This window comes from Rhincodon typus, chromosome 5 (genome assembly GCF_021869965.1).
Source record: "Rhincodon typus isolate 14 chromosome 5, sRhiTyp1.1, whole genome shotgun sequence".
Taxonomy (NCBI): domain Eukaryota; kingdom Metazoa; phylum Chordata; class Chondrichthyes; order Orectolobiformes; family Rhincodontidae; genus Rhincodon; species Rhincodon typus.
Window position 1 is genome coordinate 114,202,191 of NC_063336.1, and position 11,739 is coordinate 114,213,929.

General features: G+C 43.8%; 1 protein-coding gene across 1 annotated transcript in view; it reads right to left on the minus strand.

Annotated features, from left to right (window-relative positions):
* zmp:0000001267 (b(0,+)-type amino acid transporter 1) overlaps positions 1-11,739 on the minus strand; it is a 37,460-nt gene that overhangs the window by 8,238 nt on the left and 17,483 nt on the right. Inside the window, 2 exon segments of the mRNA XM_020522899.2 lie at positions 7,557-7,686; positions 10,200-10,333. Of these exon segments, the coding sequence (XP_020378488.1) occupies positions 7,557-7,686; positions 10,200-10,333 (264 nt within the window).

The following is an 11,739-nucleotide window of genomic DNA, read 5'->3' on the forward strand; positions in this document are numbered from 1 at the left end:
ATGAGAGCAGGTCAGTGAGGGAGCGGTACGAGAGCAGGCCGGTGAGGCAGCGGTATGAGAGCAGGTCAGTGAGGGAGCGGTACGAGAGCAGGCCGGTGAGGGAGCGGCATGAGAGCAGGTCAGTGAGGGAGCGGTACGAGAGCGAGCCGGTGAGGGAGCGGTACGAGAGCAGGTCAGTGAGGGTGCAGTAGCGAGAGCAAGCCGGTGAGGGAGCGGTGGACTGTGGTGAGAGCAGGTCGGTGAGGTAGCAGCAACGGTGTCCCAGCGATCGGAGCGGCGCCTGCACCATTGTAGAGATGGGACTTGGGACTGAGATCTGGACATTTCTTTTTCTCTGGCTTACCTTTTGGCTCTGTTAAATCTTTTAATTCTTGTTTTTGTAACCAAGTGGGCACCAGTGAATGGCGACTTTGTGCACTTTTCGCTGTACTTATGTATTCCTATACTTAGTACTTGTGACAAATAAATAAATCTAAATCTAAAGTTATGCAGGGCATTGGTGAGTCCACAGCTGGAGAAATGTGTGCAGCTTTGGTCTCCTTATCTGTGGAAGGATGTTCTTGCTATCAAGGGAGTGCACAGAAGGTTTACCAAATTGATTTTTGGGATGGCTGGACTGATGTATGAGGAGGCATGATGTATGAGTTGGTTAGCATTGTATTCACTGGAATTTAGAAGAATGAGAGGGATCTCACTGAAATCTATAAAATTCTAACAGGACTAGACAGGGTGGATGCTGGAAGGACGTTTCGGATGGTGGGCCAGTCCAGAACCAGGGGTCATAGTTTAAGGATAAGGGGTAAACCTTTTAGGACTGAGATAAGAAGAAATTTCTTCACCCAGAGAGTGGTGAGCCTATGGAATTCACGATGACAAAAAGTGATTGAGGCAAAAAAAAGGGTGTTTTTAAGAAAGAGGTAAATGTGGCTCTTGTGGCTAAAGAAATCTAGGGACATGGCGGGGAGGTTTGGATAAGGGTATTAAGCTCAATGATCAGCCATGATTATATTGAATAACAGGGCAGGCTCAATGCTTAGAATGGTGATCCTGTCTTCTATGTTTCTATGAACAGTGAGTTGTACTGGAGCTTCTATCTGTGTCACATAGTCTTATCTTGCTCGAATGTTCATTATTCTTGCATGAGCCTTCAGGCTGAGCATCTACTAGACCAAAATGTAAACAGAAAATGCTAGAAATACTCAGATCGAGCAGAATCTAGAGAAGGAGAAATGCATCAGACAAGGACCTTTCTTCCGAAGTGAAGATGCTAATGACTGATTGTGGACAGTGTAATGGCTGAGCCTACAGCAGTTGTAACATGATGCCAGTAGATATGCATTATCCATGGGCTCTCATTAGATAGCAACAATCACCCATAGCAGGAGGGTGCTGAGTCTAATTGTAGTGTCCTTTCCATTTTCCTGATAATGAGCTAACCTAGTACAAAATCAAGCTTGGAAATGTTCGGGATAATTCAGTGTTCCTGGGAGGAAGCTGTGAATATGAGCAGTCTTATGTCAGACCACAGACTCAGAGCTGAAATGCTCTGCTGTAGCTTCTCCCCATTGCTCTGTGTAAGACACTTGCCTCCCTCCAAAAGTTAGTTTTTATGGTCAAAAACAAAGTTGCTGGAAAAGCTCAGCAGGTCTGGCAGCATCTGTGAAGGAAAAAACAGAGTTAATGTTTCGGGTCCAGTGACCCTTACTCAGAACAGTTTTTATGGTACTCAGCATGACTGAGGATGTGTTAGAAAGGCATCAATGTTACATTGCAGCAATAGTGAAGGGTAATTGTCTGACACAGGGAGAATTGGTTGTGGACAGATTCCTAGAGGGAGTGGTTTGAGTAAAGTTAGCTGTGGAGAGGTCTATTATCACCTCCTCTCCTACTCTCAGCTCTCATTACCACTTATTCAGCGTGTCTTCTGTTCTAGTTTATGATCAATAATCCCCTCATCTCCCTTCCATATATCTCTCTCTGGGCTCACCTCCCCCCACCCCACCTCCCCCCACCCCACCCCCAACCCTGTCTCCAACATAAATGCTACTGTTTCCTAGCAAACAGTTCTGATGAAGAATCACCAAACTCAAACCATTAACATTGCTTTCTTCCCACAGATGCTGCCAGACCTGCTGAGTTTCTCCAGCAATTTCTCGTTTTGTTTTTGATCTCTGGCATCTGCAGTTCTTTGTTTTATTTTAACTCTAGAGAGATTTGTGGCAGAATGATACAAGAAATCCACTGAAGCCTATTTTGACATCAGGAACATCTCATTCCATCTTTAATGCTTTTAACAAGCAATGAGGTGAGTTCCTCGCTAGCCGGTGTCAAGTTGCGAATAAAAGAGGATTATTTCTTGTTAATGGCCCAACTTACTTCATTAGTAATCAACTTCTGACCTTACCAAACAAGCTAGAGGATGAAACATCTCTGCATGGAAATCAGAAACCAGGTACCTGGACACTTCAGCTCACTGCTTGGTCTGAAGGACCTACATGTTGCTTAGGGGACAGCACAGTGGCTCAGTGGTTAGCACTGCTGCCTCATAGCACCAGGGACCCGGGTTCAATTCCACCCTTGGGTGACTGTCTGTGTGCAGTTTGCACATTCTCTCTGTGTCTGTGTGGGTTTCCTCCGGGTGCTCCGGTTTCCTCCCCCAGTCCAAAGATGTGCAGGTTAGACAGATTGGCCGTGCTAAATTGCCCGTAGCGTTCAGGGATGTGTAAATTAGATGGGTTATGTGGGATGTGTCCGGGTGGGATGGTCTGAGTGTCGGTGTGGACTTGTTGGGCCGGAGGGCCTGTTTCCACACTGCAGGGGTTCTACAGTTCTGTGACTAAACAACACCTTAGGATAAACACCGTCGGCCGCAGCTACACAACTCACTGATCCATAGAATCGACATCCAGCACTTGCCAACCCCTCATGATTATCATGGCACCTCTCTGATACACATACAGGCTATACAGACTTGTATTGCAGGGCACATTGGTAACTCGCATTGAAAGGGCTGCTGCAAGGACAATTTGTGTACACAGACAGGTGTCCAGCTCATAGATTAGACAGGCTGTATCTCACTTAATCTCTTAGTGCTCACTCATTTAGTGCCTACCTGCAAGGTCATAACATCCATGCTTTTCCTTGCCTCCCTTGCCATGCAGTGTCAATTAGCACATAGACAGCAGTCCTCAGACAACAGGGTGCACTCCTTGCTGTATGAAAAGGACCAGCATAATGTGCCTGCAGCTTACATATCATACACACTGCATGGGGAGCAAGCAAGCAGGCAGGCCTCAGTCTGAGGGGATTGGTACTCATACAATGTGCTGGCACACTTTCATTTGGGACTACACAGAGAAAAACAACAACATGCAAGGTGAAAACAGTGACATTTATAAATAAGTGTCAAATAATGCAGACTGCATTGTCACCCAGGCACCAAAGTGCCCTCAGTAGGTTTTCCCCTTTCTCTCCCTCCCACTGCGTCTTAGGGTAGTCTCTGTTTCCGTGGCTGGAGTGGACAGACCCTGCTCAGCAGTGGGTCTGTTGGTCCTGTAGTTTTAAGCAGGTAGGCCTGGGTGGGGTTCCTCGTTTGGCCAGGTTTCTTCTGGAACTGCCATCTCCAGGTGAACAGGGCTCTCCAGATTCTCTTTCCACCTGTTGGCATGCCTTTGGTCCTGAGGATCAATGGCTGGGGTGATGGAGACCATGTTTACTCAGCTGGCACTCTCAACCTCAGGCTGGTGGGAGCTGTGCCCTCTCCAGGACAAAGATGTCCTTCATCAGGAACCCCTCAACCCAAGACGTCCAGGTAACTGTCAGGGAATCAGTGCCACCTTCCCCTTTTCAGACATGTTCACCAAGTGTCCTTGACCTGAGCAAGGCAGCTTCAGAGTGCCAGTGCTCGTCAAGGCATAGAGATGGCTTGGCACAAGGGATGCTGGCCTTTTGGCAGATGTTATTGAGTGGCCAGTTGTTCTGGGAACTGCACACGGTAAGATAGGGATAGGATTGGACATTGATGTCAAAGGACTGGAGTAGGTAAATAACGAGGTGAGTTTGGTAAGATAAGGTGAGAAATCTCTGAGGCGTGATGTCAAAAACCTAACTAAAAAACTCAACACAACTCGCAGTTAGTCAAAATAACGCAAGTTCAGCCCATAGATACAATTAGCTAGAAATTCCAGAAATACTAAGGGCCAATCTGATTGAATTTTTGAATAATTGCTATCTTTCTTGTGCCTACTCTAAACAGTTATTCCATACAGCTGGCACAATTTATGTTAAAGCTAAGTCTAATCAGCAGTGACTACTCCATATACTTTTCGGTGCCTGCAGCTTCTGTTTGAATAGCTCATATCTGTTTTCTTTGGACAGCTGCACACACGTTATCACAAGGGAGACAACATGTGAACAGTGTGTGCAGTGCTATCCAGGCCACTTTCAGGAAACATTGCAAATAAGCCTAAAGCAGAGCTTTTGTGCAGGCTCTCAGTCCTTAAATCAATAAGAACAAAACCACAGGATTCAAGATCAAATACACACTCTGGAATCTTGCTTCATTTATCCTTTAGGGGCGTGGGGAGTAAAGACTTGTGGCAGAGCTTTTATCAGATGAGTTCATGGTTTTAGATAAGGTTCCTGACAGACAAAACTATAGTTGTTTAGGTAAAACATAAACTTGCTAGAATGGATGGTCATATCTTATTTTATGTGTTTATGAGTTCTCAGTTCACAATGCTTTATATGTAAAAAATGTATTTACAAAGGGTTTTGCAATAGGCTTAAAGGCTGGCTCACAGTTTCCAAGCATTTGGTCGGTATTAACAAGCCAACTGGAGTAGCTCCCATGTAGTATTTCTGACTCCTTATCTTTCACTTTTAGAGGTTTTCCCCTCACAATTGAAATCATAGCACTTTGCCCCCATTCCCAAACTCTTTGTTAGAAGCGCAAGAGGTGCAGAGCTCTTCACTGCTAAATTGATATTACATGTACAATGCACTGTGACAATTACTTGGGTGGAATCTTATGGGGATCTGAGTGATGTGATATATGGTGCAATTTGTGGCAGAACCGGTAAATCCAGCAAGGCGTAGTTTGACATTGGGAGTGTGATAACCCTGACAAAGCCCATGGGGAATCATTAATTAAACTCCCTGCAAAGCCTGTGTACAAGTTCCCTTGGTAACAAGCGATGTCTTACTGAGCTGGAACTCATCACCTGAACCCTTTATAAAGTAGATCCAAGGATGGGTCTACAAAGTTTTTTTATTCCTTTCAAAAATATATTTTATTCATAAAAATATCTTTTTATATATATATATATATACACATATAGTCACAAACACAGTTTGGTTCTGTACAGTAGTATAGCAAGGAAACAATCAAATATTGGAGTTTGACTCTATCCAACAAACAAACCCAAGGCACTTCTTACTTGTCCAGGATTATATTTGAGACACCGGGAGGGTCTGATAATTCAACTAACCCCAAATGGTGTTTCTCCACTGTCTATCCTGAGCTGGGACTAGCCTATGTAGACCACGATTATGGCTCTATTTTGGTATTAGTAGAAAGTAAGATGTTCCTTTCCAGTCAGGTTTCCTGAGTCATTACAGGGAGCAATGCGTTGTATCTTTTATGTATCTGCTGAGTTTCTCACTAGACAATTGCAAATTGAAAATAAGTTGGATTAAATAAACAAAATGGCGGCACAATGTCTCAGTAGTTAGCACTGCTGCCTCACAGCGCCAGGGACCCTGGTTCAATTCCACCCTCGGGTGACTGTCTGTGTGGAGGTAGTACATTCTCCCCGTGTCTGTGTGGGTTTCCTCCTGGTGCTACAGTTTCCTCCCACAGTCCAAAGATGTGTAGGCTGAGTGGATTAGCTATGCTAAATTTCACGTAGTGTTCAGGGATGTGTAGATTAGGTGGGTTATAGGGTGATGGGTCGATGTGAACTGTTTCCACACTGTAGGCAATATATGAATTCTATGAAAAAAAACCTTAAGGCTGCAACACACCTCATTAATATTCAGCTTCCGATGCTAAAAAAAACAGTCAAAACTGGATACCCAAACATCTTGGCTTGGAAGTCAGAGCGCGTACCGACTGCAACTCACTGCTTGCTACAAAAGACCTCCAAGCCATCATCTCAGGGCACACTCTAAAGGCACTGGCCCTGGGCATTCTATGACTATTGACATCTGATATATACCAGCCTCCATGCACCCTCATGGCACATCTCCAATCCACTTATGAGATGCTTCTGAACAACAATGCTGTATTTTGGGCTGTCTTAGTAACCTTCATTGTAACACTGCAGCAAGGACACTGCCCTCAGGGACAAAGACCCAGCTCAGACTGGACCAGGCTGCATCTCCAGGCTCTTCACTTGCTGTCATAGTATTTACTCACTGAGCTAACCTGGATGCTCACTGTATCCCCGCATTGCTTGTATTGCTTTGCCTTGCCCTTGTGCTTTGCCCCCTCAACCAAAGCTACCAGGCTCATAGTGTTGCTGCCTTGTGTCAAATCTAGAACGCTGACACAAAGGCAGAAGCCTTGTCACAGCTGTCCTTAGTCAAGATCAGGGGGATAGCATTCACTGAGAGGGTCCTGAGCCAATGAGTAAAGGGCAGCCCCTGTTATCAGTTCAGGGCCTTACAGATGGTCAATCAGCATCTTGTCTTGGTCAGAATGCTGTGCAGTCTTGACTCTTTCAGCCCTGTAGTTGGCTGTTTCCTCCTGGACTGAGAGAGGGGTAGGTATGGAAGTAGGTGGCACAGCTGTTACTGTTGGTGTAGCTGGCAGGTATTGTGCAAGTGAGGATGCAGTGCTGAGGGCAACGCAGGGTTAATGGGATTGGTTTGGGTGACAATGAGTGAGTGAAGATGTTGCAGGTAACGGTGAAAGAGGTGGAGCATGAGTCTTGGTGAGTGCAGAAGCAGAGATAGAGTGTGTGAGATAGGGGAGAGAAGATGGTGATGATGATTGAGAAGGTCACTGACCTTCATCCCACAGTGTTGTGGTTTTCCTCAAGCTGGCCGAGATTGTACTGACCCAGGTGGCAACCTCAGACCAGCCTGATACGTTCTGATCTCGTCCCCTCCACCGCTGCTCCTGGTGAAGTGGATATCCTGCATCTTCACCACCCTGACCAGCACGACTTTCAGGTCCCTCCACAAGTTGGTGACAATTTCTCTCACCTGCCATGTCTGGCGCAAATTTCAGGAACTGTGCAGGACAGCCTTATGCTGATAGGGCTTGCCTGGATGTACAACATGCATTGTAAGTTGGCATGGGCACAAGGGATGCTGCCTTTCGATAGATATCTGCTGAGTGGCAAGTCGTTCGAGGAATGACATGTGATAAGATGGGGATAGAATCAGACATGAAAAATGCCATAGGAATGGTGTAGGTAGTTAATGAGATGAGTTTGGTGAGATACAGTGAGAAATCTCACTGTGCACCATGACAAGAATCCCTCCAAAAACAACTCAACACAACTCACACATAGCCAAAAAAGACACAAGACTCAGCCATAAGTACTTACCAATGAACCTTCTCTGGCTGCTACATAACAACTGCGTCCTCCAGTGAAGAAACTACCACTTACAGACCCAAATGTGGAAAGAACAACAGACAATGGCATTAGCCAAGCCCAGCTGCCCAGCACTCTGTTTCTGAAAATAGAAAACGTTCCAAAGGAAGTCATGAAAGACAGTTCGCAGCCATTTTTCACTATTGTCATTCCAATTTGGTGTTACTTAGACTGTTACTAAAGTCTTGCTCCATTCTTAGAACACTCAGAAGATATTGGGATTTTTAGTTCTGACTATTCAGCAGAAACTGGGAGAGCGACAAGATTTGCTGTTGTTATTCGAGCCTTAGGCTCTGGAGTCAGTTAGCTTCAGGATAAGTTGGGGCCTCATTTATCAGGACAGACTGAGGGCTTATCTGATACCTAGGGTACCGAGGCAATTGTAATGGACAATCACATGGTATATATGTTTATAATGCCCCTTATAGAAAGCACAAGTCATAGGGGTGCAATTTGGACACAACAGAGCAAGCAATAGTCTATTGGCACCTCCCTTTATGTTCTGCTGGAACATACTTGCAGTACCTCAATGTTGAAATTGGAGAGTAGGAGCGCACCTACAAATTCAACATTAAACGAAAACTGACCAATATTCTCCACTTGAACCCAACCCAAATCACCACCAACACCTCCCCCTCTCTTTGATTATTGCTAATATTTCTCTTATTGCCAATGATATTACTTTTCCAGCCAATGCGATCTATCCCTCAGTCACCAGGTCCTTCCTGAGCCAATCAGCCTTTGTTACTATTCACCTAAAGGAGGCAGCTGGCATTTCTTCCAATCAAATTGTGGGAATAATTAAAGACACCTTTAGTTCCTGCCACAAACTATGTTCCCTTCCCATTGACTCTTTCTTCTTGGCAACTGTCTGAAGCTGATCGAGACGCATTCAAACAAGGCTTCATATTGGCACAGAGAGGACTTAACCAAACCATCTGTGAGATCATCTGTTTTTAGTTTTGCGTTATAGCCTCAACTTAGCCGCTACTGAAACCCTCATTTAAGCCTTTGCTACCTCTAGACTTGACTATTGCAATACATTCTTAGCTGTTCTCCCATGTTCTACAAATTGCAAATTTGAGATCATCCAAAACTCTGCTGCCTGTGTGCTAGCTCACCCCAAATATCAATTATTCATCATTACTGTACTCGCTGACTCATATTGGTTTTCAGTCAAGTGAAGTCTTGACTTTAAAATTCACATCAATGTGCACTGTGCCCATCTCTCTCTGCTTTTCCCTCTTTTCACACACTCCTTAAAATCCACCACTTTAATTCAGCTTTTACTCACTTGCTCCAAACTCTCCATTTCAAATTTTGGTCATTGAGAACTTTGGGGCATTTTGTTACACTAATGATGTTATATAAATGTAAGTTCTTGTTGTCAAAAAATCATCACAATCTTAAATTTTATTTCACCAGTGAGCTTCCTGTTAATGTCCATAACTCATCAGTTCAATGGCAATGTTTTGTAAGGTCTAATAGAGTCATACATCTTAGAAACAGACCCTTCGGTCCAACTCGTCCATGCCGACGAGACATCCCAATCTGACCTCATCTCTTTTGCCAGCATTTGGCCCATATCCCTCTAAACCCTTCCTATTCATATACCCATCCAGATGCTTTTTAAATGTTGCAATCGTACCAGTCTCCACCACTTCCTCTGGCAACTCATTCCATACATGCACCACTCTCTGCGTGAAAAAGTTACTTCTCAGATCCTTTAATATTGAATATTTTGATCATTATCTCCAGACCTTTGTTATATTTGTAATTGCTTGTAATGCTAATTAATGGACTTTTCCCATTTGGAGCACTGACCTTGTGTTAAGTTTTCCTTCAAAAAAAGTTCTGTGAAGTTGAATTTGAGTCAGTCAGATTTAGAGCCTGAGATTGTTGCCATACCCTCAATTTGTATAAGAAGCCAAAGACCTGAAAGCCGTTGAATGACAAGTATTCTATGTCTGTTATGCCTCCAGAGAAAGTCTCTGGTGACTGTGGGACTGATTTGAGACTGGATGATTCACCAATAACATCCCTAAGATAAGTCCCAGGGTGAGGTGGGGCCAGTTAGTGGAGAATGTGGTACGTACCAGTGAATACTGCAAACCTGTTTCCTCATGTCAAGAGTCAGCAACAAGGGGTCATCAATTTAAAATTCAGTCCAGACACTGGTGAGAGAGACTAGGGGAAATTTATTTACCCAGAAGTTCATGAAAGCTTTGAGTACATTGCAATAGGCAGTAATTGAGGCAGTGATACGATCTTCTAAGGGAATAAATGCCTGAGCATTTGAGGCAGAAGGATTCCTGGTGGTGGAGAAGGAGCTGGGGCAGAGTGAAGCAACAGAGGTAATGGGATTAGTTTTAGATTACTTCAGCAAAGATCTGGTACAGCCACATTGAACTTAATAGCATCATTCTTGGCTGCAGATGTCTTTGAACCTATGGGATATTTTGAAAGAAGTTAGTCACAATGCATAACAGAGACAACAAGGTGCAGAGCTGGATGATGCATAGTTCATTTATCAATGGCATTCTTTGAATAAACATATAAATAAAATCACAACTTATGTTAGCTGAAGTAATTTACCCCCATGTTACAGCCACAGCACCAGATGCCATCATCTCAGTTGGATTCATGGCTGCCAGGTAGCTAATATTTACCATTAAATACAGCAGGGTCACCAATGGAAGTGAAATCAATATAGCCCGAGGCAGGTTCACCTGAAACAGCAAGTTAGGTTAGTTGTTAGCAAGGCTTTTGGAATTATAATTATCCTCAAAACCCACACCGTTTCTCATCCTCTGATGTATATGGATGGAAAATGATTGGATTTCTTCTTGATGCTTTAATATCGCAAAAATCATGAAAACTTAGTTCCAGGCGGGAACACAACTTGAGCAATATTTTTTCCACATTTCAATTGTCCAGGTTCGAACATGAAAAATAGACAGAGGTTGCTGTAGGTGTACGGCAAGTTAAGTAGCATTTCATATTTCTACCATTGTCTTTTTCATTTTTGAAGAATGCAAAGATAACCCCAGGCATTCCTTTCCCCAATATCTTTCTTCTTAAAACCATTTCCACTGCCTACCATCTTTACTTGGATATCATGTGATACAAACTCAAACTTCCTGCTCTCATGGTGGAAACCATCCATTTAGAAGTATTTCCTACTTCAGTCTTCACTCTGCCTACAAAACCAAATCTTCCCCACCCTTCCATCTGCCCTAGCCCAGGAACACATTTCTTTTTAGTTTCTTTGTCATCACCAAATGAGTTAATTTTTTCCAAGACTCTGATCTTCTCCTCTATTTCATTCTCACTAAGCTACCAACCACCCAAGTTTTCTCTGAACCTTATTCTCGCTGATGTAGGGGATGGTCCCACTCCTCAGACATTGTCCCCCTTGCAAAAAGTCAATATTATCTAACAGAAAAGAAGCACAATCAACACCTCTGTGTTCACATGTGCTCCATTTTCTACTCCCATTCCCTTCCAAAGGGTGTTGTCGCTTCATAAAGCAAGGACCATCTCTGTCATATTTCCATGAGACCTCCACAGAATCCCATTGGTGTTCCTGTCTGATCATTATTTGATCATTAGAAGAGGTCTTCAGTTAGTTGAAATAGCAGGAGATTTCTCTCCTGGCGGACCTTGATACAGAAGTCTGCGCAAGAAGGTAAATCCAATTGTTACAATGCCGAAGAGGCCATTCCACCCATTGTCTCTGCACTGGCTTTCTGCCAATGTCCTGCATTTTCCTAGCAACCTGCACATTATCTCTCTTTAAATAATCATCTAATGTCCTCCTGAACACCTTGATTGAACCTGCCTTCGCCACATTTATGGGCAGTGCATTCCAGGCCCTAAATACTTGCTACGTGAAAGAATTTTTTCTCACCTCATATTTGCCTCTTTCACAAAAGACTTAAACTGTGCCCTCTGTTTTTGATCCTTTTGTGAATGCATACATTTTCTCCCTAAAACCTCTATCAAATCTTCTCTTATCCCTAAATAAAAATCGAAAGAACTGCAGATGCTGTAAATCAGGAACAAAAACAAAGTTGCTGGAAAAGCTCAGCAGGTCCGGCAGCATCTGTGAAGGAAAAAATCAGAGTTAACGTTT